Source organism: Lotus japonicus, chromosome 4 (genome assembly GCF_012489685.1).
Source record: "Lotus japonicus ecotype B-129 chromosome 4, LjGifu_v1.2".
Taxonomy (NCBI): Eukaryota; Viridiplantae; Streptophyta; class Magnoliopsida; order Fabales; family Fabaceae; genus Lotus; species Lotus japonicus.
Genome location: NC_080044.1, coordinates 82,159,615 through 82,187,458, shown reverse-complemented (window position 1 = coordinate 82,187,458; position 27,844 = coordinate 82,159,615). Strand labels below are relative to the sequence as shown.

General features: G+C 39.6%; 2 protein-coding genes across 2 annotated transcripts; both read right to left on the bottom strand.

Moving 5' to 3' along the window:
- Window positions 1-319: 319 nt before the first annotated feature.
- On the bottom strand, window positions 320-1,247 carry LOC130712082 (uncharacterized). Its single transcript, XM_057561915.1, has one exon. It carries the CDS (start codon window positions 1,154-1,156, stop codon window positions 488-490), a length of 669 nt encoding a protein of 222 aa, XP_057417898.1. The 5' UTR covers window positions 1,157-1,247; the 3' UTR covers window positions 320-487.
- A 21,638-nt stretch (window positions 1,248-22,885) lies between these two features.
- On the bottom strand, window positions 22,886-24,160 carry LOC130715714 (transcription repressor OFP8). The gene has a single exon (XM_057565833.1). It carries the CDS (start codon window positions 24,010-24,012, stop codon window positions 23,068-23,070), a length of 945 nt encoding a protein of 314 aa, XP_057421816.1. The 5' UTR covers window positions 24,013-24,160; the 3' UTR covers window positions 22,886-23,067.
- Window positions 24,161-27,844: the final 3,684 nt, after the last annotated feature.

Genomic DNA, 27,844 nt, shown 5'->3' with positions numbered 1-27,844 from the left:
ATCCCTATCAATCCTTTATTCCAAAATGATGTATTTTTTAATTAATATGATATCACATAATTTGATTAATTTCATTAGTTGATACGCTACTTGTGTACATGACATAATACCTAAAGAATGCTACACCTCTGCATCAAAGAAAAAAAAAAATGCTACACCTCTACATGCAAAAACCTTCCAAATTTATAATTAGCCTTTCCTTGAGGGATTCAAATGCTTTCTTCCATTTACTTCCGCATATTGAGCTGATTAAAGCTTTCAATAATTCAATGAATACTACCGAAATTTTTTCATACCCCAGCCAGCACCATCCACAAAAAGAAGCTCAAAAACATTCATTCATTTTCCGAAACGTATCAATTTTTAAATAAAATGTAATCTAGACTTTGATATCTAAGTGCAGGCCTATTTATTCCATTGATCAACGAAATACTTGAACAAAGCAATTTCACATTTGTAGAAACACCAAACAGAACAAAGGCAGAGTCTAAGACTTCACTGATCTCAGCTTCATCTTAGAGTTGACACTAGAAGGTGTAACAGGCCTCACAGGACCACTTAAGAACTCTGAGTACATTTCCATGAAGAATTTATCCACAATTTCAAGATATATTGGGCAAGTGAGTCGAGAATAGTAATGAAGGACCTCTTCAATGTCTAGCACATAGTCCACATTGCTCATGTCCAAATTCTCCAACTCTCTCAGTTTCTCCTCCATCTTAGAATTGAAGGTTGAATGTTTCTGTTTTCCCCTTTGATGGGTTAAGCTCCTTTTATTCTCTTGATCATCACATTCCTCTATTTTCTCCATTTCATTCCTCTGTTTTGCAGGGCTTGTTCTGTTCAAGCTTATGAAGCTTTCATGATTATCTACCTTGTTTTCTTCTTGCTTTGCTAGTGGAGTTGGCAATGCAGCTTTCTTCTTAGTTCTTCTCCTTGTTTTCTCTATTTCTGAATCCCATTGCTCAGTGAAGTCACTGTAGAACTTCTCCAACTCCATGTTCATGACAGTAGTTGCAGCCACAGAACACGAGAAGTGATTGTGTGGAGGTGTTTTGGGAAGCTTTTGGTAACCTTGACAGAAGAGTGACATGAAATTCTGCAGAGTCTTTTGCAGGAGCTTCTTGGTGTTGGAAATGGAGCTTCTTATCAGCATTTTGCAATGACAATGATAGTGATGAGATAATATTCTTCTATTCTGTTTGTACTTTGATGATGCAGAGAAGGGAAACAAAACAGAATGTAAATGTGTGTGTATTTTGTAGTTGGATATGATCACAGTGAAGGTTTCTTTATACAGATGATAGAAGCATAGGAGCCACCAAAGATTCTTTTGCCTTTTCCTTTTTGATGATGATGAATGAAATGAAATTCTCTTTTCTGTCATCGCGCGGCTTCCTTTGCTTTTTGGTTTTCTTTAGTCTTAACACGCTCCTTTGTTCACACTGTTTTTCTTTCGGCCTCCTAATGGGACCCCACAAATTCCAAACACATATTCCCACTTATATTTATATATATGTTTGATATACGGTGAAAATTCATGGTAAGCCGAAATTACTGAATTGAAGTTACCTTTTTTATTTTTTGTGAATGATTGACAGTCTGTCATCTTTCTACAATTTAAACTCAGTTAATTTTGAAGAGATGGTTATGTTAATAATTTTGAAGTTCTATGATTGATTTTGAGACAAAAATAGATTGATTCCGGTATACATAATTTTATAAGTTTTGTTGAATGTTGCTTCTACTTTTGATGGTGGAGTTGGTGTGTAGCCTCTTTGGGAGAATAAAAGGAGCGGGTTGTTGTTGAATTGCTTCTTTCTTCAACATTCTTGTTCTATTTGTTGGCAGATTTTCTACTCATCACTTTGGTGATTGATTGACTATATTTAGTTATTTACTACCATGCTGGAAAGTTTAATTGATTAAAAAGCGTGAACTTTAATATATTGACTGTTGCATAAGTTTGAATGCATGATAAATGGGTCACTAAATTTTTACTAGAAGATCTTAGAATGGTTTAGAACAGTGTAATATAGTCGCTCCACATATCTATGTTTGTATGAGTGAGGTAAAAGTGGGTGAACAAATTATGATTAATTCCAACTCACTTATCTTTAATGTGATTGAATGATGAGTTATTTAATGCAAACTTTATCATGAGTCATTTAGACAACACCTTTATTTGAAATCGAAATATTTTGCTTGATATGACAAATTTATATCAATAATTAATATATTTGCATTGATTAGTTAACTAAAGATAAGAATCATAAATATAATGATTCGTTAAATATATATATCATCATAAATAATGTTAGTCAATTAGTTTATTAATTGATTTATTTAATTGTGATTGATATTTAATTTAGATTATATAAAATTGAGTGAAATTGATTGATTATATTTTTATTTAAAATTTAAATATTTTGCTGATACGAAAATTTTATATCAATAATTAATATATTTGCATTGATTAGCTAACTATAGATAAGAATGATTTATTCGTTAAATATATATCATCATAATTAATTATTTGATTTATTGCTTTATTTTAATTGTGATTGATATTTGATATAGATTATATCTTTACTCTATAAATACCGTTTCACTGGAAACTAATTATCCTAACTAAAGCAATTTAATTCCTTTTCTTTCTCATTACAATTGCAATCTGTGATGGATCAATTACACTATGCATTGTACCTGAGAAAAAATTTAGATCCAGGAAAATTGATGTCACCAGATAATCCTATGAGCTGTTCTTTCTACCTTCACTTTCGTTACAAACATTCCCCAAGCAGTACACTCAAAAGGGTTTTCTGCGTTCCTTGTGCCATCTTGTGCAATTGTGACGAGTTCACAATTCAAGAGAGGGATTTTGCTACCAAATTGCGAAGCTTCTTCCACTATATGCCAGCTTCTATTTACCCTAAGCCATTATTGGACATAGTTCTTACTCACGTGGGTCAATACGCTAGGGATATGATTTCACTCAACATTCAAGGACGTGTCGTAAGGCACATAGATGTGAGGCTTGAGATGGCAGTCGTAAGGCACATAGATGTGAGGCTTGAGATGGCATTCACAAGTTCTCCTTATTGTACCGATGATCCATGTTCAATTTGTCTGGAGAATTTTGGCAATGTTGGGTCGAACACGTCAGAAATTGTTACCACAACATGCTCGCACATTTTTCATAAGGCATGCATTGTTCAATGGCTCAACCAGTGCGTTCACAATCAAGCATTATGCTCTTGCCCTTTGTGCTGCCATCCAATAATATGATTGATTGATCATAACAATTACTTGTTTGGCTATAGTTTTGGGTTGGACGATATTAATGACTAATCTTCTCTGTCTCAATATTGTTGCTAGTGTATCGCTAGTGGCCAAAAAAAGTTTAGCTTCCAATTTGATTTTGGTAGAAACATTGTTTAGATTCATATTTCACATGTTTTTATGTAGTTGCTAAACAATTAACAATTGTCTGAGATGCTAGAATATCTCATATTCTTTCTTCAATATCTGTCTTGTTATTGCACAGTTTTATAGCTTATGCCTTCTACTGCCATAAATTAATTGGCTATATGAAAAGGAAAAGATTAACCTTAGACTCAACCCAATATATCTAAAAACAGTGCCGTGTTGAGCATCATGAAAAGTAGTGTTTTACATTTCTTCACCTCATTATTTGAAAATCAACAGAGATATCGAGTTGCTTTTACATTTAGTGTCTCATGAATTTTTTAAATTTTAATGCCCTATTCACCAATTGTGTTAGATTTTGTTGGTGTAAAACGTCACAATCATGAAAAGATGAACTTAATTTTGAATGCCTTGTTGGTAATACACAATTACACATCCAAATTCAAAACTTAACAGCCTGCTGTAATAAGTTATAGTATCCGACAGTGACAACATATATATTTTCGATGGTGACAATTTGAGCTAGGTAGCCCAAAGGACACCTTGGGGAATAAAAGACAGAGTATAGAAAAGTGTAGGGTAGCCCAATTCTGTGTACTTGGAAGGCCCATCCATGTTCAGAAACCGACCCCCAATGCTGCAGCCAAGTAAATGCGATTGGCCCTTTTTTATGGATGAAAATTAATTGCGCTTATTTGGTTTGTGTGCATTGATAAGGAGTTTTTGGGGCTCAATAACCCAAAAAATGCGATTCATTAATGAGATTGAGAGTAGTGGCAACCTAAACAAGACATTATGGATTCACCACTACCAGACATTCCTTTAATCCTCTTTCCTTTTGAGGCAAATGCTCATTAATTGCTCTTTGTTCTCTCACCAAAATTGAACGCTACGTCCAAGCTATAGATTGCCACACACAAAAAAACGTTGCTCCCATTCATAATAAGATTTTTTTTTTGAACTTCCTTTTCATAATAAGATGAATTGCGTATTTGTATCTTACATTGTATTGAAATATGCACAAATGTTATATTTGGTTTATAAGAGAAACAGAGAATACGTAAAAGAAAAAGATTTGATAAAAAAGTAAATTTTATAGGTTTGTAATGCTAATGAAAAAAAAAATGAGGAGATAAAGTTATTTTTTTTTTTTATGTAAAAGACAATTGTAATCAACTACTCCCTCCGTTCCAAAACTATTGTAGTTTTAGTTTTTTTGTTTTGTTCTAAAATCATTGTTGTTTTACATTTTCAAAGCACTTTATCTCATTCTCTTCCATTCATGCCCTTATTTAATATTGTATCTCTCAAGTACCACCTCTTATTTCCACCAATCACAATTCTCACCAATTAGTTGACCAATGATTTTCATTCTCTCTCTTTCATATAACTCATATCAAATAAGGGTGTTTCAGTCAAATTATAACATCAATTAATGAACTCTTAATCTTTGTGAAAAAACTAAAACTACAATAGTTTTGGAACGGAGGGAGTAGTAAGTATTTTCTGTGAGCTCAACTGCACTTTTGAGTAATTAAAAACCACTAATAATTATAAAATAAGTGGCTGAAATTGGAAAAAACACACATAATACACATGTTTATTTCTTCACAATTTTAGGGGAGACCGAAAAAAAACATGTGGGGCCAACCTCTACGGCTCCACCCATGTATCTCCATTCGTTGCTCTCTTCCTCTCTTCTCTATTTCTCTTCATTATCTTTCTCTCTTTTTCAAACTTACCAAACAAAGTGGAAGAGATGTAAATTCCCCTTCTCTTTATGTGGTTGTTTTTCCTAACCACACAAATCCTTGTTAAGTTCATATGAATCAATCATGTTATAGCTAGATTTTTTTTTAAATGATGTATAGCTAGAAATATTAGTATACACAAGATTGGATTTGGGTTTTTTGCAATTAGATTAATCTTACATTTGCGAAGCTGGAAAATTGATTATGTTTAATTAAGATCCATCGACTCATATAATTTATTGATATCTGATGGAAGAGATAACTTACAATTTAGTCGTCTGGTCTTAATCGGATAACTTAGATTACATAATTGTTTTAATTAAGGAATTCAGTTTAAATTCGATAAAATCTTATTTGATGAGAATCAAACATGTATGAATCCAATCAACCATGATGTATTCTCATGTGTTGTTTTTATTACATAGTAGCTCACACATCATGATAGCAATAATGATATGTGTGTATTGTTAAATAATGCACGCACATTTGAATACAATTTTTTTCTATCTTTAATTAATTTCTTTTGATTATATCACATAATCACATCTATACGTATGCATTCTTTATTTTCTTACATATATATCTAGTGGCCTACACTATTGAGTACACATCAATCTTTATTGAATAGGGTAATTAATTAGGTAAAAAGATACAATAAGTAGGATGGGGATGCAGTCCCCACAAACAATAGAAAGATGGAAACGTTTTGGGTTTATACAAATTCTTTCTGCAAACCCTCATAACAGATTTCTCATTCCACCGTGCCTTCTCTTTCATTTCAGTTTATAAGCTGCAGCGCCCATTCCATTGACACAGACATTACGCCCCCATTTTCATGTTTCAGTCTTCAATTCAATGACTGCATAATGGAATTGGAATGGGATATCCATCGAAGTGTACGTCTCCAACCTCTCTGACAAACACATGACCAAACCAAACCTTCACTTTTTTTTAAGAGCCAATCAAATTCAATTTTATTTACATTTCTTTCAAAATATAATTATTATTATATTGAATTTGGTTACCTTTTTCTCCCATTATCTGTTGAAGCTGCAGTCTATAGTCCCATCAGAATTTCCTCTCTCAATTTTGAAGTTCATAGTGAAGACAAACAACATGATATGATATCCATCACCGGCATAATGTTTCATTGATACATATGAATCTGGTTAGTAATACAATCTTAAGATGTTTCTGCCTAACAATGATATATTTCGTCTCGTATGTGCCAACATGCACCATAATGCATAAACTATTTGTTTCACATTTATTTCTTTCTTTTTTTGGATGCTGCTTAAATTGACTTTTAAATAATCATGTTGTACGTCAATTAGAATGGTGACAATGTTATTAGTAAATTATTGAGCTACTTTTTCTGACCTGAGACATGCCCATATAAAAAGAATTCGATGAAACTTTTTTCGCAGCTATTGGCTAATAATTGTTTTGTTAGTTCATGTTACCTTGACTATATAATCACTCGTGAAGCAAGAGAAACAAAATTGTTTTTTGATTATGTCAATGCCTTGGTTCTCTAACTTCACAATTCTTAATTCACATACGGGGTTTTAAACTTTAAATACTAGATGCGGATAGAAATGGAAGCGCGCACCATGTGAACCCAATATATCCTAGAGTCTCATGACAATAGACTCGTATAGTTCTTTTTGGTATTTCTTTTAGCGGAGCCGGGAACTAAAATTAATTTTGTTGAGATTTTGATAACACAATAAGTAGATAAGTATTTTTCAGAAAATCTTTTTTATAAGTCTTTTTAACTCTCTTTTTTTCCTCTTTCCTCTTGTAAAAAAAAACACTAAATTGTAATGAAATATAAAAAATGAAAAATTAGCGCTAGATCATCTAACATTTTAGGACTTAGCAAAATAATGAATTCTAGCCGAATGTCACCATATGATTTAGTAAAATAGTTAATTATGATTGAATTTTTGTATATAACTTCTTACACTATTCCTCCTTAGTTATTAATTAAACTCAAATTAATTTATTGCAATTTTAATGGATTATAATATTTCCCAATATTTTTATTGTCTTAAAATTGAAATAGAAATGGGTCAACAAGTGTATGTTGAAATAAAAAGTGACATTAATGTGATACAAATATGTTGGAGTTATTTATGGGATCCCATTTGCTAAATTTTATGAGCTGAACTATTGAACAAAAGAGTTGCTAAAATTGAATGTGACAATCATTGGATATCTTCTTAAGGAACAAATATTTTCCCAAATACTCACTCCCAACAAGGTACTCCATCCGTTCCTGATCTTTTGTTGTTTAAGGTTATGCACATTGTTTAAGAGTGCAATCATTGATATATTTGTTGACATAAGCACCCCTATTTAATGTTCTCTTATAGTGAAGAGAGAGAATTATAGTTATTGGTTAAGAAATTTGTTATGATTTTGATTGGTGAAAATAAGAGGTGGTAGGTGAGAGGTATAGTATTAAATGAGGGTATATATGGAATAAATTGAGAAAAAATGCATTGGATTTGTAAAACAACAAAAGTTTTGAAATTTAGGCCAAAAGTTAAAACAACAAAAGATTAGGAACGGAGGGAGTATCACATAGATAGGGGAATTGAGGAAATGCCATGCCTAAACTTGCTTTGACCAATCAACCGTGTAATGTGTATGACCATTGACCAGGTTATCATAATTAAAGACTAATTATTACTCTAGCTTTTAATATAACAAAGTTATTCTATTTTAAGCTCTGCAGACAACTTGGGAGTAATTCGTATCCCCTAGGTCAAGGAATCCTAAATTCAGTGAAGTTATAAGCTTATAGCCTTTGGATGAGATCAGGCGATTCTGATTTAATGAAATTGTTTTAAGTGCACAGTAACCATTTTGAATATGAACAATTGAATCCTAATGGGACTTTAGAGAACCTTGGTGTTAAGCCAAAATTATAAGTACTACAATTCTCGACACCATGGTGCAAAAGTGGTTTCTCGACAGAAAGGGTTGGGCGAAGCCGGCAACTCAGCACACGATGTCCCTCAAAGACAAGTTAGTAAAAGCCATAACTCGACACACTCAGAAGATGAAGAAATCTCGATCATCTTAATGGAAGAGGCAGTTACCGAATAACAAGCAACTACAAGCACGTGCGTACACCCACGATGCCACGAATAGCAACGGTTGCCCACGACTCAGAACCATCCACGTGGCAATAGAGTCACGTGCGCGAAGACCATCGGCTAAGCGTGGGGTACGGCGCCAAAATTCAAAACCCACGAAGCCATCGTGCATCCAAGGAAAACCGCCAAGAACATGGGCAGAAAGAACAATATAAATAGAGGAAGCAGCAGCAGAAGAAGAGGTTCCCAACTAAAAACTCTGAAAATTCACCAAAAGCTCTAAACGTCCGCATCAATGAGACTTCGAGAGCAGAACGTGATGATGGAGGAGTATGTTGCAGAACCAACGCTTTAGTTTCCCTGCATTTCAGTTTGTTGATTTCCAGTTCTTGTGTGTAGCTTGTTTTGTCGAAATTTGCTTTCATGCTATTTTAGTTTGCTTGACTGTTTTGTAATCGACTCATATTCAATAAAGTCCAGTTTCGTTTGAGTTGTTTATTGTTGTCGAGAATACACTCGTTCACACACTACACTTTGGCAAAGCGTTTTCTCAAAAGGACCCCGAATCTAAACTTCCTTTAGTCGAACTAAGAGGATATTTGTTTACCAAAAATCCGTGTAAACAAATTGGCACGCCCAGTGGGACCGTTTTTGTGAAAACTAAGTTTTACAGAAGCATTTTGTGTGTTTGAGTTTATTGCATGCTATTTGGTATTTGCTACTTGTCTTGATTGTGATTTATATGCACCTGAGAAGTGGTAAGACTTTGAGTATGGCAAGTAATCGAGGAAGAACCTCTCCTCAAGGATCTAACGTGGGTAATCAGAGTAGCCCTGGGGGAAGTAGCGGTAACAATAATGAAGAAGTTTCTACTGGAATGGGGCATGGCACCAGTATGCCAACCCAGAACGTGGCAATTTCTGCAGTTGCAGAAATGCCTGTATCTACATCAGTACAGGCACAAATTGTTCCAACGATTACGAGGGACATGCCTTATGGTATGCCTACATCTATGATGCAAGGCATACAAGGCACGTATTCGACGTTCCCTGAAAATGTTCCCCCATTCAGCATACCCCCTTTTGGGGCAAATGGAACAATGTTAAACTTGGGAAGTCGAGTTAGTCCCCCTATTCCTGGATCTAGTTCACAAATTTATTTATCTACAGGTATGAATAATGGTTCACTTCAAGCCATTAGGCAGCAAGTAGATGATAGTAACCATGAAATGGTTAACATGCTATCTCGACAGATAGGTGAGCTAATCAACCCTGTGCTCCAAAATAATAATGCCAATAATCAGCATTTGGCACGACAGATGGATCGTTTGGCGACAGCCCTGGGGGCACCAGTCGAAATCCAACCGGCACCAGGGATTAACCAAATCCCGTTGCCTAACCATGTCCCTGCCCCGATGCGCTATCAGGCGCCGCAACACCAAGAGATGAGGGCAAATCCTTTGTACGAGGCAGTGCAGCCACCAATACAAAATGTGTATATGGTAAACAGGGAAGAACACGCTGATGGTGTGCTAGAAAGAATTCGACACCAGAACGCTGGGGGGCAACAAAATGTTGCTGCTGTGGTGGAGCAATTGTTGAACCAACATGGTTTCAACGTGGGTTTCGCGAATAGACCCCATTTTGTGTCAGCCTTTACAGAGGAGGTTCTCGAATCAGAACTTCCTCGAGGCTGGAAGGTCCCCAAATTCACTAAGTTCTCGGGGGATTCAAGAGAGTCCACGGTAGACACACATAGCCAGGTACCAAATCGAAGCAGGAGACTTAGCCATCAATGAAAATTTAAAAATGAAGTACTTCCCGAGTTCTTTAACCAAAAATGCATTTACCTGGTTCACCACCCTCGCTCCTAGGTCAGTCCATACATGGGCTCAGTTGGAAAGAATTTTCCATGAACAGTTCTTTAGGGGAGAGTGCAAAGTAAGTTTGAAGGATCTGGCTAGTGTTAAAAGAAAGCCAGCAGAGTCTATTGATGATTACCTAAACAGGTTTAGGATGCTTAAATCCCGATGTTTCACCCATGTCCCTGAACACGAGCTAGTTGTCTTAGCCGCTGGTGGTCTAGAATATTCCATTAGAAAGAAAATCGACACTCAGTATATTCGAGATATGTCTTTACTCGCAGATAGAGTGAGGCACATCGAATTGCTAAAGGCCGAAAAATCAGAGGAAAGGGCCAAGACTACTAAGTGGCCAAAGAAGGAGAAGGTAGCGTACATAGATGCGGATTCAGTAGGTCAGAGTCCATGTGTCTATCGAGAAGTCCCGGCGGACGTCGATTTGAATGACGTCAATCTGGCTGAACTTCAGCCAGGGGATCCTTATGTTTGTAAAGCATTGAAACCACGTGAAAACAAACTTGGGGAGGAAAACTCCAAGAACACGATTCCTGCTGTGAAAACTTATACTTTTGATGTGGCCAAATGCGATGCAATCTATGATATACTTGTGTCTGATGGTTTGCTTGTGGTCCCTAAAGACCAAAAACTTCCTTCTCCTGAACAAAGGAAAGGGAAGAAATATTGCAAATATCACAACTTTTTTGGTCATTGGACCTCACAATGTGTTCGTTTCAGGGACCTTGTGCAGGGAGCATTGGACTCAGGAAGACTCAAGTATGATGAAAAAGCCAAAGGTCAAATGAAGATCGACTCTGATCCACTGCAGATAGCTGAGGCCAACTATGTAGAGCCTTTCTACATTGGCATGGTCGACATTTCCGAAAAGCTGAGTCTGGGTTTGACGCAGGGAGAAGTAAGAGAAGAAAACATAGCTGTCGAAGAACCAGAGGTTGAGGAAGAAGTGAACTTGGAAGAGGTTTACCCCAAGGCTGGAGAAACCCTTGTCGAGTTTCTATCTCGCAGCAAAAATGGCGAGAAAGAAGTTATGCTGTGCCCTCGATGCAGCGCTGTTTTCGACAAATCCGCAGCCAAGGCCTATCAAGATTCAGAAATGAAAAGGCATTATCAGAGGAAGGCTCCTGTATCCAGGAGACTGAAGTACCCTCACGAGGAGTGGGTCGAGAGAGACCAGGAACTCGATGGCCATAAAGGCCAGAAAGCAAGCAATAAAGACAAAACTTACCTCCCCAATGCTGGATTGCCAAGAAACCAATGGTTCGGGCCAGCGCCTCCAAGGCCAAAACCATACCCTAAGTGGCAGAAAATCGACTTAGGCCAGGGATCCTCTTACATCAACAATTCCCGTGTGTCACGAAGCTACTCCTATGGCTCTGGGAACTACTATGCTCCTGAACAAATGACCAGGACTCAGTTCAGGCGTTTTTTGAGGAAAAGGAAAGCTGAGAGGGAAAGAGGTGGCAAGTTCCGTTCACTATGGGACATAAAGCCAGAAGACAACTCTCGCAATGAACCTAGTGTGGCGTCGATTATCAACCAGCTGGACCACGCCATCAAACAAGGAACAACCGTACCACCAAATCCAGCTAAGGAAAAAGGGAAGGATGTTGTCGAAGATGAGGATGAAGACATGCTCGAAGATTTCGACGACAGTGATGGAGAAGAGCTTAACATCATCTGCATCGTGTCCATCCTACCTGCAGAATTCGATAGAATCTCCGAGGTCACTGAAAGCGAGGAAGACTACTATGTCGACGACGAACCAGATGACAATCCTTTGTGTTATTATGTGATGCAGAGAGGATCTGTCGAAGATGAAAGAGCTATCTTCCAAAGGCCAACCGAGCAAATGAAGAGCCATTTGAAACCGCTATTTGTTTGGGCCAGAGTCGAGGAGAAGGGTGTTAACAAAGTCCTTGTCGACGGGGGAGCTGCAATCAACCTCATGCCCGAATTTATGCTCAAGAAGTTAGGTAAAACGGAAGCGGATCTAATCTCACATGACATGGTGCTTTCTGATTATGAAGGAAAGACAGGTTCTTCCCTAGGGGCAATTATGTTGAACATAACCGTAGGAACAGTAGCCCGTTCCACATTGTTCATTGTGGTCCCTTCAAAGGCCAATTACAATTTGCTGCTGGGAAGAGAATGGATTCATGGCGTGGGGGCAGTGCCTTCGACCTTACACCAACGTATATCCATTTGGAAAGCTGATGGAGTTGTCGAAAATGTACAAGCATATCAAAGCTACTATTTAGCAGAAACAAGCTACGTTGGTAAGAAGAATTTCGAGAAGAGTTTAGCCACAATTGCTCCTTTAGACACAGTGGCTAGCCAATACTTCAACCCCTACTCAGAGTACTCAGTAACGTTGGATCCCATCCGGGGCCTAAACCTCAATGAAGCATGCAAACCTGATGCCATGAGTGGATGGCACAGTGATGAAGAGAAAGATGCCACTGTTGGGTGGCAAGCCAATGATAAAGATGATTAATTCGAGCATGGCTCGAATTTCGGCTTACGCAGCCGAAAACAAAATAAGAACGGCCTTGGAGGCCGAGAGGATGGCCAAAGAAATGGCTATAGATGAAGCTAGTGTCTCAATCCTGCCCGTCGAATTGACACCCCAGGAGGAGGCAACAACAAATAAGGATGACACGTGCATAGAAGAAAACGAGCAGAGTGCCGAGGAATGCGGATTCGAGGACCTTTGCAATCTGAGGCTAGATTGCATCTATGATGACGGCCCATTGGGCTTCGAGAAGCCAGTGGTCGATGTTTCCAAGAAAATGGAAGCGCAAGACCCTTTAGAAGAAGTGGACCTGGGTGATGGCTTAGAAAAGAGGCCAACGTACATCAGTGCTCTCATTGACTCGGAGCTAAAAGACAGGATGGTGAAATTACTCAAGGAATTCAAAGACTGTTTCGCTTGGGATTACGATGAAATGCCTGGCCTCAGTCGAGAAGTGGTGGAATTGAAGTTACCCATCAAAGAAGACAAGAAACCAGTCAAGCAATTGCCCAGGAGGTTCCATCCAGATGTGTTGGTGAAAATCAAGGAAGAAATCGAAAGACTCCTCAGGTGTAAATTTATCAGAACAGCTCGATATGTGGACTGGTTAGCCAACGTGGTTCCAGTAATCAAGAAGAATGGAAAGATGAGAGTTTGCATAGATTTCCGAGATCTTAACGCTGCCACTCCAAAAGACGAGTATCACATGCCTATTGCTGAGATGATGGTGGATTCAGCTGCTGGTCACGAATACTTAAGCTTGTTGGATGGTTACTCAGGCTACAACCAAATCTTCATAGCAGAAGAGGACGTGTCGAAAACAGCTTTTCGATGTCCTGGTGCCTTAGGGACATACGAGTGGGTGGTCATACCATTTGGGTTGAAAAACGCTGGCGCGACCTACCAAAGGGTAATGAATACCATTTTTCATGATTTTATAGAAACCTTCATGCAGGTTTATATTGATGACATTGTGGTGAAATCCCCATCAAGGGATGACCATTTGTTGCATCTAAGGAAATCCTTTGAGAGGATGAGAAAATATGGCTTGAAGATGAATCCCCTTAAATGTGCCTTTGGTGTTATTGCAGGTGATTTTTTGGGTTTTGTGGTGCATAAAAAGGGCATCGAGATCAACAAGAACAAAGCTAAAGCCATTCTCGACACTAGTCCACCAACCAGCAAGAAACAATTGCAATCACTATTGGGAAAGATTAACTTCCTAAGGAGATTCATTGCTAACCTCAGTGAGAAGACCAAGTCATTTTCCCCACTTCTTCGACTTAAAAAGGAAGATGCGTTCCGCTGGGAAGCAGAGCATCAAAAAGCGTTCGATGAACTCAAAGCGTACTTGTCTAGCCCACCTATAATGGCACCACCTATAAGAGGAAAGCCAATGAAGCTGTACATCTCTGCCACGGATGGAACCATCGGAAGCATGTTGGCTCAAGAAGATGAAGATAGCAAAGAAAGAGCCATATTTTACTTAAGCAGGGTGTTAAATGATGCAGAAACTCGATACACCATGATCGAAAAATTGTGTTTATGCTTGTACTTCTCTTGCGTAAAGCTGAAATATTATATAAAGCCAATCGATGTAATGGTTTTTTCTCATTATGATATAATAAAGCACATGTTATCCAAACCTATCTTGCATAGTCGAATTGGTAAATGGGCTTTAGCCCTAACCGAGTATTCACTAACTTATGCCCCACTAAAGGCAGTTAAGGGACAAGCAATTGCTGACTTCCTGGCAGACCATACTTTGCCTCAAGAAATCATAACTTACGTAGGCATCCAACCTTGGAAGCTATTTTTCGACGGTTCTAGCCATAAGAATGGTACTGGGATCGGGATGTTCATAGTATCCCCAAGGGGCATCCCCACGAAATTCAAGTTTAGGATTAAGAGTAACTGCTCAAACAATGAGGCTGAGTACGAGGCATTAACATCAGGCCTCGAGATCCTGATAGCCCTTGGGGCAAAGAATGTCGTCGTAAAAGGGGACTCTGAGTAGGTAATAAAGCAACTTACCAAGGAATACAAGTGCATTAGCGAAAATCTAGCTAGGTATTACACGAAAGCTAGCAATTTGTTGGCCAAATTCGACGAAGCTAGGCTAGGTCACGTTTCCAGAGTGGACAATCAAGAAGCCAATGAATTGGCACAAATCGCGTCAGGATATATGGTCGATAAATGTAGGTTAAAAAAGCTTATCGAGGTCAAAGAAAAACTAAACCCCTCTAACCTCGACATCCTGGTCATTGACAATATGGCACCTAATGATTGGAGAAAGCCAATTGTCGATTACTTGCAAAATCCTGTGGGTACTACAGATAGAAAGACAAAATACAGGGCAATGAGCTATGTCATCATGGGAAACGAGCTATTCAAGAAAAACGTCGACGGAACACTACTGAAGTGTTTAAGTGAAGACGACGCGTTCATAGCGATCTCGGCCGTTCACGACGGGCTATGTGATGCCCACCAGGCAGGAATCAAGATGAAATGGATCCTATTTCGACAAGGGATGTATTGGCCTACTATTATGAAAGATTGTATGGAGTATGCCAAGAGGTGCCAAGATTGTCAGAAACACGCGAGGATACAACATGTGCCAGCAAGTGAATTACACTCGATCATTAAGCCTTGGCCATTCAGGGGTTGGGCTTTAGACCTAATTGGCGAAATTAACCCATGTTCTTCTAGGCAGCATAAGTACATCATAGTGGCCATAGATTACTTTACCAAGTGGGTAGAGGCAATTCCTCTACAAAATGTGACCCAGGACACGGTGATCGAGTTCATTCAGAATCACATAGTGTACCGCTTTGGGCTACCTGAGTCACTTACTACAGACCAAGGCACAGTGTTTGTAGGCCAAAAGGTAGCATCATTCGCAGAATCTTGGGGTATAAAACTCCTAACCTCGACCCCCTATTATGCTCAAGCGAATGGTCAAGTCGAAGCGGCCAACAAAACGTTGATCTCCTTGATTAAAAAACATGTTGGTCGAAAACCTAAAAACTGGCATCAAACGTTAGGCCAAGTGCTTTGGGCTTACAGGAATTCACCTAAGGAATCTACCGGAGCAACACCTTTTCGACTAGCATATGGTCAAGAAGCGGTATTACCAGCAGAAGTATATTTACAATCGTGCAGAATTCAAAGGCAAGAGGAAATTCCAAGTGAAGATTATTGGAGTATGATGCTTGACGAATTAGTCAATCTCGACGAAGAAAGACTATTGGTGTTGGATACCTTAACCAGGCAAAAGGATCGCATTGCTAAAGCTTACAACAAAAAGGTTAGAGCTAAGTCTTTTATGCTTGGTGATTACGTATGGAAGGTCGTCTTACCAATTGATAAAAAAGATAAACGTTATGGAAAGTGGGCCCCAAACTGGGAAGGCCCTTTTACAGTCGAGAAAGTACTTTTAAACAACGCTTATTCGATTAAGGAATTAGGAGGTAATCGACAAATGACGATAAATGGCAAATATTTAAAAACGTATAAGCCAACATTGCATGAGATAAACATCGAATAAGGAAGTAAAAGAAAATAAATTGCCAAACGCGAATGTTTTATTGAGTAGAATAGAGCATTACAATTATGGCAAAGGAATTTTAAAAGGGAGGGTTGGCCCTACAACTATTGTATCTGGCCCTAAGAGGCTCTATGCGCCTCAAGACATCCTCTTGTTGGGATTCCAGTCGCGATTTCTCCTGTCGAATATCCAGCTCTTCACGGGCAGTAGAAGAAAGCTTGTCCACCAAGGTTTTCAGAGCTCCCACACTCCCCTCGGGGTCCGCCTGGCTAAGAGCATCCTTCAACTCTTCAAATTCCTCCATCTTCTCGTCAATCTGGTGTTCAGCAAAGAACACTCGAGCAGTAAGCTCCCGGTGTTCTTCATATAGAGGTACAGCTTCATGCAGGAGGCTCAAGAACTCCTGAAGAGGAATTCTTACCGAGGCAATAATATTCCTCGAAAAAAGTTGGTTAATGAGCCCCGTAAGCTCTTCAGCCAAAGGAAGGAAAGAGTGCAATTCCCAGAATAAGTCTTGGTCAAAAGCCAAGTTCCGGATCTGGTTGAGAACACGACGGCTAGCCATGGCTGAAGGGATTTATGAAAGCAGGAAAAAAGTTCTGGAAAAGAGACAAGGGAGAGTTTGGAGAAGTTACTGAAAAGAAGTAACCAAAAACGCTCTATTTATAGGGTAACAACCAAGGAATGCATTAATTAATGGCAATCAGTTGCCAACTCTTCATCTTATGGTTATAGGCCATGCAGATTACCACCACCATCGTGAATAGCTTTGGCTTTTAATGAACAAAGACTTGCATTGAATCAAGAAAACGTGGTATAAGATTGCAATAAATTGGTTCATTCCCCAGAAACAAAGCGACGACTATGTGAGGGGGTGCAAGGAAGTTTGAACGATGCAACAGTAAATGAATAGCCGTCAAAATAAATGCGTAGTGGAAACTGAAAAGACTTGGCAAATTAAACGTCAAATTATATGGCTTAGGTGCCAAAACCATTGTCGAAATATTACACGCAATTGGCATAGCCATGGTTAGAATTGTGCCATCATTACATATTAATAAAAAAAAAAAGAGTCCTACAGCAGGGTTTTAAAAGAGTTCAAACAATCAGCAAAGGTGGCAATCTTGGCATCGAGACCCTTCTTCACAGCCTGATCAATCTCCAATTCCTTGATAACCTCTTTTGTCGAGATGATCAGAGCCTTGGAGTCTTTAGTAAGCACATCCAACTGATCCTTCACAGCAGGGCCTTCCTCGACCAAATCAGCTCGCTTTTTCTCCAGTTTGGTAATCTCTCGATGCAGCTCTTCAAGTTTGATGTCGACTTCAGAGATTTCATCTGCGATCAAAACCTTCCTAGCAGTGAACTTCTTGAAGTCCTCTTTCATTGCTGCAACTTGAGCTTTACCAGTAGAGACTTTTGCTTCCTTAAAGCTGACAGCTTGACCAACGTCCTTGACTTGATGAAAGGTGGCTGAAGCATCCACTAAAAAAGATTGAAGGTTAGCCAAAGCAGCAGCCTGTTGAGAATCGAGTTTTTGGCCAAGAAGGAAGACAAGCAATTCCTTAGCAGCATGGCTCGCTTGAGGATCAGCTTGGATCTGGTCGAGAAACCCATTGGCGAAGACAATAGCCTTCAGCCGACCCATACTCTCCTCGATCTGCTGAGAATTGGCTACCCCACTTGATTGAGCAGTCTCAGCAGTGGCATCAGCTTGACGGGGTGGAGAGTCCCATTCCAAGGTGCCATCGAGGAAGCTATCCAAAGCTGCCAGCGGGTCCTCCTCAAATAAAGTGTCGAGCTTTTCACTAGACACATGAGATGAAGAGCCACCCTTGGTTTGAGGCGAATGTTGCACAGTGGCAGTCGATTTTGGAGGAGGCATAGGGCTGTCATCCTTACCTGGAAGAGGCTCTGTTTCGCGGATGGGAGAAGTTGCACCCTGAGTTTCCTGCAAGAAAAACCTCTTTAATGCCCTTTCGATAAAGTAAAACGCATATTAGAGGAGTCGAGAAAACATGAAAAGTATAAAGATACCTGGCAAGCAGAGTCCTTAGAAGGGCTCGAGTTGGTGGAGCTTCTGGAACGGCGAGGAGACTTATGACGAGATTTGCTCCTGACCTTCCTCCTTCCCTCAGATGTGGAGGTCTTTTTAGCTGAGGATGCGGCCTTGGGAGGTTTCTCGACACCTTCAGTTTTGGATTTTGCAGGAATGGGAGCTGGGGAATTCTCACGGGATGGAGGATTGGAAGTAGAGTGCTCATGAACATCAGTCTAAAGGAAACAAAACAAACAAGAGATGAATCAGATTAGGAAACCACGGGTTAAAAATGTCACAAGGTACCCTCGAGAATGGAGAACATACCTGAATGGCGGCGCCGCCACCACCCTCTTTGTCATCGACTTCTGTTTGAGCATCAGATGCCAACTTAGAAGCCCCACTAGGGGTGGAAACACCAACCCCCTTGGCCCTCTTCTGACTGGCCGAAGCAACAGGCTTAGGTTTCCGTTTTCGACTCTGTCGAAAAATACGTCAGCCCATAATCCAAGGAAATCGAAAAGGAAAAGGTAAAAGCATGAAGAAAGTATCTTGAGCTTGTCAGCAAGACTGACATCATCATCCTCATCATCATCATCATCATCCTCAATCACGACTGGCTTGTCCTTGGAGGAATGAGCCACTGGGGAAATAACTTGAGGAGCTGGTCGAATAATGACTTCAGCTGCAAACAAAAGAAAAATTAAGAAGTAAAACAGGAAAACCAAGGCCAAGTCGAAGTATTACCTTGACCAATACGCATGTTCAGCGATATGTGGTTGAAGATTTCGACGGGCACATGATACGGAAAGTTCCATAGGTGGTACTTAGTCCAAGTCACTCGCTTTCGAGGAGGTAGAGCTTGATTGGCCAACACATTTATGTTTACATGGTCAACCCATTTAGGCAAGACCGGTGGAAAAGCCAATGCAAACTTACTCGTAGGCAAAGACGGGAACCTAAAGCCAGTTTTTCGAATAACAAAAGATAGACCTTCCTCACCAGGAGGAACCACTAACTTGGATTTCTTGGCTTTAAGTTCCCATTTTTGCCTTAATACTTGGGCCGCTTTCGCAACTGTATCTCGAAGGCGAAGAGTTGGGTAATATACCACACCAAAGAACTCTTGAAAAGATCGAATTTCTGCCAGGTGCATACCTTTGGTCTTCTTCGGATCCTGCTTCTGCAAAAGAAAAGCATCTGTCATGCATTGCAGATAATCGACGAGGGGCTTCGAAATTTGAGCCCAATACTCAGACCACCAGGCTTTGAAAGCATTAGTGGCATAATATGAAGGAGCGTAAGTGAAGGGGCTCAGGTTGAGGAGTCTCTTGTTATAAAACTGAACAGTCGTGTCGAAAACAGAAGCCCTCTTAATAGTTCCGGGGTACAGGACTAGACTCTTGTCAAATAAAGTGTTGGGTAGAACTTGGCTAAGCCCAAACTGTCGAGAAACCAATTGAGGGTTGTAGCCACATAGAGTGTAGTCACTGCTAGCAAAGCCCACAGTTAAAACCCTAGGAGATAAGAGGGTCCTCCAAAGTATGATGTGGTGCTCCTTGGGCAACGCAGAATCAGAGGCATTAGGATAAGAATTCCTCAGCCAGAAAGGGCCACGAATAGCCTTGCTGTAAGGAGAGAAACTGGAACGGTAGTGCTTCAGCTCGAGAAACATGGTAAAGTACTTCCTGAAATCAGCTTCGAAACTCGACGCATCATAAGCAGGGGTCAGGGTCTCGAGCCTATGGGCATCGATCCTGGTGTTAGAAACAGTTAGAGGATTATCTTGTACCGGTAGAAGAGATTCGAAGACTGCATTCAACCAAAGTTGAAACAGCCAAAGTGGTCCAGCCGCATTCAGAGAGACGGTCTTAGTATTCCGGATATCCTCGACAGCTTCATTCAGCATTTGATACAGGTTGCCAAGCCATAGCAAGTTGTCGACCCTCGTGAAGCAGATTGGCTAAAGGCAAAAGCTTGGCAGGTATGCGCAAAGATTTGGTGCAAAAGACATAAGCAGACAGCCAATACAGCAAGAAAGCGACATGTTCAGCATCAGACACCTCACCACTCTCGACATAATGGTCCTTAATGAATCGACTAAAAGAAACGTTGTCAGTAGGGATCGAGATGGGTTTAACAGGAGCAGGTGCAGAGTGATAATCATCACCAATGGGCCACAACTCGGTGATAGCAGCAACATCCAAGAGGGTGGGGGTGATCATACCAAAGGGAACATGAAGGCAATTAGTGGACCTCTCCCAGAAATAAAGTGCACTCAGCAGCATAGCAGGGTTATACGAGATTGGAGATCTCGACAGCTGAATCAAGTCGAGAATCCCTACATCCTTCCAGTGTTGTCTCTTATCTCCCTCAACCCTATCTAACCATTTCAGGTAGGCCTTGTCGTTAGCAGAAGGGTTAGGAGGGGCTGAACGAAAGGCTCGTTTTGGGTCAGAAAGAAATTGCATACGGTAAGAGGGTTGAAATGCCAAAATGAGCTCCTCTCCCCTAACGCTAGGGTGAAATGATTCATGTTCTTCAGGGAGACTATTGGGCCTATCATGCTTCACTACTTTCAAAGGGCCCAAAATGGCGCGTAAAGTACCATTAACAGAGAAAGGAATGAGTACCTGGGATTTCCAGATAGCTCTCTTCTCTGCTTCGTTGGGAGGCTCTGGGATAGGCACGCGCTTGGACTCATCCAGCTTAAGCTCAGTGGCCAACATAATGGTTTGCTCAGGATTGGAAGCCATTGAAAGACGCAGTAAGTATTTCAGAGAAGACGGAAGAAGATGAAGTGATGAAGTCTGGAAGAAGAAGTTGCAGGTTGGAGGAAAGAGTAAAGCTTGAACAAGGAATACCAAAAGGGTATTTATAAACGGAAGGGAAAACGAAACCCAAGCCGCATTGAGCAGCAATTTATAAAAATTTGGGGTCCAAGCGATTATTTTATTAGTTAATTCATGTCACCTCTCAGCTTTTTGGCATAGGTGAAATCATGGCCATAAAAAGGCTATAACTGTCAGCTAGTGGAGAAGTCATCAGACGTTATGGCTGCCGATTGGACTTGAAGATCGAATGGTCGAGAGCACAAAGCATTTGAATCGTTGGAATCGAACGGCTGCGATATAAAAAATGCTTGGTGTCTTTGAGCTAAAGCAGTCGACAACCAACATTTTTGGGGGGCAATTGTTAAGCCAAAATTACAAGTACTACAATTCTCGACACCATGGTGCAAAAGTGGTTTCTCGACAGAAAGGGTTGGGCGAAGCCGGCAACTCAGCACACGATGTCCCTCAAAGACAAGTTAGTAAAAGCCATAACTCGACACACTCAGAAGATGAAGAAATCTCGATCATCTTAATGGAAGAGGCAGTTACCGAATAACAAGCAACTACAAGCACGTGCGTACACCCACGATGCCACGAATAGCAACGGTTGCCCACGACTCAGAACCATCCACGTGGCAATAGAGTCACGTGCGCGAAGACCATCGGCTAAGCGTGGGGTATGGCGCCAAAATTCAAAACCCACGAAGCCATCGTGCATCCAAGGAAAACCGCCAAGAACATGGGCAGAAAGAACAATATAAATAGAGGAAGCAGCAGCAGAAGAAGAGGTTCCCAACTAAAAACTCTGAAAATTCACCAAAAGCTCTAAACGTCCGCATCAATGAGACTTCGAGAGCAGAACGTGATGATGGAGGAGTATGTTGCAGAACCAACGCTTTAGTTTCCCTGCATTTCAGTTTGTTGATTTCCAGTTCTTGTGTGTAGCTTGTTTTGTCGAAATTTGCTTTCATGCTATTTTAGTTTGCTTGACTGTTTTGTAATCGACTCATATTCAATAAAGTCCAGTTTCGTTTGAGTTGTTTATTGTTGTCGAGAATACACTCGTTCACACACTACACTTTGGCAAAGCGTTTTCTCAAAAGGACCCCGAATCTAAACTTCCTTTAGTCGAACTAAGAGGATATTTGTTTACCAAAAATCCGTGTAAACACTTGGCTACACCGAATGCAAGGGAGGAATTCATGGTCCCTCCAAGACCTCTCATCCCATGTGGAAGAAAGATTTGTAATGATGTTGATAACCTCCTAATTTCAATGGAATGGAAAAGGCATCCAATAGCACATCTTCCTTTTCTCTTGAAACAAGCTAGTCGATCTTTTTGTATTCTTTTGGCGCATCCAAATGAAAAGAATTTCAAAAGGCTCCAATTATTCAACATCACAAGAGAGAATAAGACAGCTTTTGTATTTTTCAAACCCACTTTCCATCCATCATTCATTCAAATCAAAAAAAGAATCCATCCATCTCATCTCATTGATTCAAGCCTTACACAAACACACATCCAACAACACCCCTTGTTATCCATTGAGCAATCTTTCCCCACTAGGATTTTAAAAAAGGTGTCACTCCCCAAAACAAAGACAAGTACTCTTTTTTTAGGTCATTTCACAATTCTTCCACCACCACTGCAAACACAGTTCTTTGTCACCATATCCATATGAAGAAGCCAGAATCCAATCTTGAACACAAGCAAAAGAGACAAATTAAAAGAAACACCATATGAATTATGAAGAAGACACAGATTCAGTTTCTCAAGAGACAAATGTCTAAACAGTAAAAATAGAAGTAAAACTAGCAGTGGAATAATGGAATATCATACATGCAAACTAAGTCAGAGGAACTAAGCTAATTCCATTAGAAACAAAACTAAACATAAATAACAGAGAGAAAACAAGATAGTGTATTTTTTTTTCCTTCTCCCTCTTATTTTTTTTTTCTTTTTCTAAATATCAAATTCCCCACTCAGAGAACAGAGCTTCCCAAATCTCTGTGAAAACTTCAACAATGATCTGGTGATGATGATTCGAATTCAGAGAAAGAAAACACTGCAAGAGATTCTCCAAATCCGCAGGTGAAAATATCTGCTTCTCCACTATCATCTCCACCATCGAGGTCCTGAAATCGCTGTGCGGGTCGCTGGAGCGTTTCACCACCGCGAACGTGTCCTTCACCTTCCCCTGCAACGGTAGAACACCCATGTCGGAGGAGCTCCGGTCATTTTTCCGGCGCCGGCGACGGGACCTGGAGGAATCAGAAGAAAGGCTCCGGGAAGAGAAAAGTGTGTCCGTTTCATCGTCTTCATCGCTGCTGTACCACCAGTAACCACCAAAGTCAGTGTCCTTAGCGCAAGAGTTGAAAGGGAAAAACTCTCTGGCTCTGTTTTTCTTCTGGGCATGCTTCTTCTTCTTCTTTTTCTTCTTGCTCCTCACGTTTTTCTCCTTTGTTTTACCCAATTCGTGATTCAAAGGAGTGTTTGGAGAAACAGGGGGGCACGACCTTCCATCAAGGTTGTTAATGGCATTGCCGTTGCGGATGACACCCCAGAGGAACGGTAAGGAACACTCTGAGATTTTGTTGCGTCTGGTGGAAGAATCCTTAGCCGACACGGCACGGCGGTGGTCGAAGGTTTCAGAGCGGAAAACAGAGGAAAATGCTCTGTTTTTCGGGGAAGAAGAAGGTGGGTCTATGAAGTGGAAGCTATGGAGATTCTCAGGTGGATTGAACACTGGTTTTTCCATTACATCGGTTAAGTTTCGGGTCCTGCAGGAACCGAATGAGGACCGGAACATACGAGAGATTCGCATTTTGAGACGGTTCTGGTTTTCCATGGCAGAGTGAGAGAGAGAGAGAGGGGAATTGAAGAGAATGGGGATGAAGGAGAGATATAAATGCATGAGAAACCGAAAGTGGAAGTGGTATTAATAATTAATAACGATGATTTGAAAAAAAAGGAAAAAGAATAAATTAAAAAAAAGGGTTGTTCTGATGCAACTTTTTGCTGTTTTTCTATCGTCCTCTTGTTTGTCGTGATTGTGCAGTGAGTACTGAGTACTGCATCAATGAGAGAATTTCGATTTTCTTAACAGACTTGTAATTGACCTTCTACCCAATTAATAACGTGCTTGGCCATAGGGGTTTCCACACCTTCTTTTCAACACTTTTCCCCTATGTATCCTCACTCGCTTGCTTGTTATGAGATTAATTCCTCAAATCTTTGAATAAGTAAGTCTCTTGTGATAAGTTTTTCTCCGTACGTATCGTTCAAAAATCATCGAATGGTAGATTAGATGCTGATGAAATCCAACATTTTTCTCGATGAGTAATTAAGGAGTCTTACTATAGAATTCAATTCATGGCGGTTTCCTACAATTTTTTGTCGAAAGGATTCTTTTCTAATAAAGATTGATATACACCTAATTAGGTTGATCGCTATAGAGAGATTAGAAGTACGTGATGGAAAAAGAAATAAGTGATGAGAAAAACTAGCAACACTTTTTTCATCATGTGAGTTTTATGTGAATTTTGATCGCTCAAATAAAGAGTGTTAGAGTATCTCAAATGAAGTCCTTATTTTGAGATTTTAAAATAAGATCTGAATCTTATTAAATCCCACCATTGGAGTTATCCTATATGGCATAAGATCTTAGTTTTTGCTAAGATCCGTGTCTTAGCTCTAGTACTCTAAAATCTGGGATCTTAAATAAAATAATATTTGTTTTCTCTCCTTCAATGCCAGAATCAAAGTGAAAAATATAGAGAGAAATAAATAATATAAATATATTGGGTACCGTGGGTTCAGTCAAGAGTAAAATAAAATCTCAACCACTAGAGTGAAATGTGCATGAGGACCTTATGAGTGTCTTAAATCTTATGTGGCAGTCTAGGCACACAAAAAGTGAGTTAAGTTCTAAAATAATATCTCACCATTGGAGATGCTCTTATAGGTAGAGTGTCAAATACTAGAGTGTTGGTAGGACTTCTCAATAAGTAATGCATGTGATATATGCATGATGTGATGTAATAAGAAAAGATATATGAAAAAAAAAACATTTTTTTATTTAAACGGCATGACTTATGTCGCATGTCTCTTAAATTTGATTGTTTGACGGCGTAAAATTTAATTTGTACGGGTCGATGATGAATTATTGGTGATCTAGATGTGGATCCATTGTAATTTTTCAAACACGCGACTTTCTTATTTTACCATCATGTTAGTCATGTACGTCATATTTCTTACTTCTATTCATATCCAATAAAGTTTTGTTCACATATAAAATATACTTCCACCTAGAGATATAAGAAAGAGAGAAAGATAAGTGTGAGACATGATAGATGATGTGATAAAAATATGAGTGAGAGATAAGAACATAAAATAATACAAATAAGATGATAGAAAAAATGAGGTGTAGCATAAATCAAAACCCATAAATTATATCCCTCTCTAAAGGAGAGTTGAAATTGACATCAACAAAACAAAAAATTTCACTCAGTTCAAATACTCAAGTTGAGGTGCAAACTGATTGGTGGCGTGTAGGGAAATTCAAATATGTTGATAGTAAATTTTACCATTGTCCTTTTAATTTAATTTTGTGCTCTAGTTTCAAGTTGAGCTGAACCACGTATTGGGTACGAGTGAATCTCTGAAAAGCGCATAACTTGCTGCATAAGTACCAACACGCGGGTATGGGCGAGAGGCTTACATGATAAGCACAATCTCACTTCACTTCACGACGGGTAAAATGAATTTGCCCTTGCACCGTAAGCTTCTTTGCTTAGCCTCATAGAATATTGAGTAACTGACAATCAACTTGCTCCAACCTTGGTACACACATTATTTTTTTTATCTCTAGCTAAACCAATTTTCCTCCCTCCTAAAGTGTACATGTTGAGTTGGCAGCCACGACTTGCTCCAACTTTTTACATCATACAGAAATTAGCTTCTTAAACATGTACTTGACGTGTAAATTAATGCTGAATTTACATAATTACTACTATTATTATAGTAATTGGCCGATCGTGTTAATTTAAGTAGAAACAAATTAACTGTTACAGTATGTTTGCTCTGGAACATATATAGTAGTAGGGGACCAGCATCGATCGAGAACGTTAATAGAGGTTCAAGGCGCTTAATGATGAAGTTTGAAATTCAAATAGTAGAAAAACTGAGCTGGTATCTCCTAGTAACACACAATAAGAAAAATAAAATAAGTTAAACTAGTGCTACATTAGCATAGCCTTTTCAATATCAGTTTTAAGAATCTTTACCTAAACTTGGATTTCTTCTACACAGTCACATGATTGAGTACTTGGTAGTATTGGTAGTATATAATATAAGATTTACTTCATAACAAACTAGGCACTTGAGTCCTCCTTTTTAAAAAATTTATTTGTGTGGAACTGATTGGACACTATTTATTATGATTTGAATCAAAATGAAATACTCTCAGAAGTTTGTTTTTTTCTTTCTTTCTATATTTTCCTCTTTCTGAGTTCAAACTCAGCTGCGCTTAAGGTGGGTTAGTTTCAAAACTGGCCCACCGTGGTCCAATTTCATTATTAGGTTAAAAGACACAAATGCCCCCATTTTCCCTATTCAAAAAAAAAAAATTGAAAATCTTTTTTTCTGGGTTCATCGTTGAAGAAGAGAGAGGTTAAAGAAGAAAAACTCAGATCTCTCTTCCCCTCTCTCACCGGGACCTGCACCTTGCCATAAAAAAGAACCACCTGAACTGGAAGCTCCGCTGGAAGAGAAGTTGTTGTAGGAGGCGAAGAAACTGCCGTGGGAGGAAAGGAAGAGAGGTGCGACCCACTCCTCCTTGTTCAGATGGAAGAAAGTGTTGTATACGGCATAATTAATTAGCTTACCTTGTGGTTATTGTTGTTGTTGGTGGTCAGGGGAGGATGAAAGGAGGTCGAGATAGCGTTCAGAATCGAGGTCAGGTTCGGGAGGAGGAGGGCGACGCTTGAGGCGGGGAGGAAGGGGACCAGAGAGAAGGTGACGAACATCGTAGCGATCGATGGAGAGGGAGTTCCAGTCAACCAGAGCTTCCAGCGAGTTGACGAACGCTGCCATGGCGTCGTCGTCGAAGAACATCGTGTGTCGCCCAACCAACTCGAGATCCATCGATTCTCCACCCTCTGATTGCTTCGATTTGATGATGATTGTTCGATCAAAACCCAACTTTGTGGGCTCTCTCTCTGAAACAAAGATGATGGAATTTAGAGTTTTAGGAAATTAATATGTAAGAAGGGCGTTTTAGGAAATTGATATGTATTAAGTAAATTAATATTTTTTTGTTAAAAAATCTGAACCGTTAATATTAAATTTTTTACATCTAACGGTGATAAAAATATTGGACCACGGTGAGCCAGTTTTAAAACTAGCTCACCGTAGGCAGAACCTTCAAACTCAAATAAGAAAGTGTCCAAACCTATCTCACTTCACTAAGGTTTAAGAGCTCCAATTACATTTTATGAGACTCGATAATTACAAGTTTGGCCACTTGATAACATAAACATAATTCATTTGCGTAGCGTGTTCTATATGGTCTTTGAGTTTTATCTCATCCCAAACTAACTTGAGTTTTGGAGCGCCTTATGCAAGTAACTTCTTCTTGTGTCCACTGTGGATAAAGCTTGAAACCACCGTAAGGAAACCATAGGGATCCACAACTTGATTTCTAGAAGAACAATTTGGTACATGTATGACTTCCCTTAAACAATGTT

Coding starts and splice junctions, on each gene's coding strand:
- LOC130712082 (XM_057561915.1), bottom strand. CDS start 1,156: ATGCTGATAAGAAGCTCCATTTCCAACACCAAGAAGCTCCTGCAAAAG.
- LOC130715714 (XM_057565833.1), bottom strand. CDS start 24,012: ATGCATTTATATCTCTCCTTCATCCCCATTCTCTTCAATTCCCCTCTC.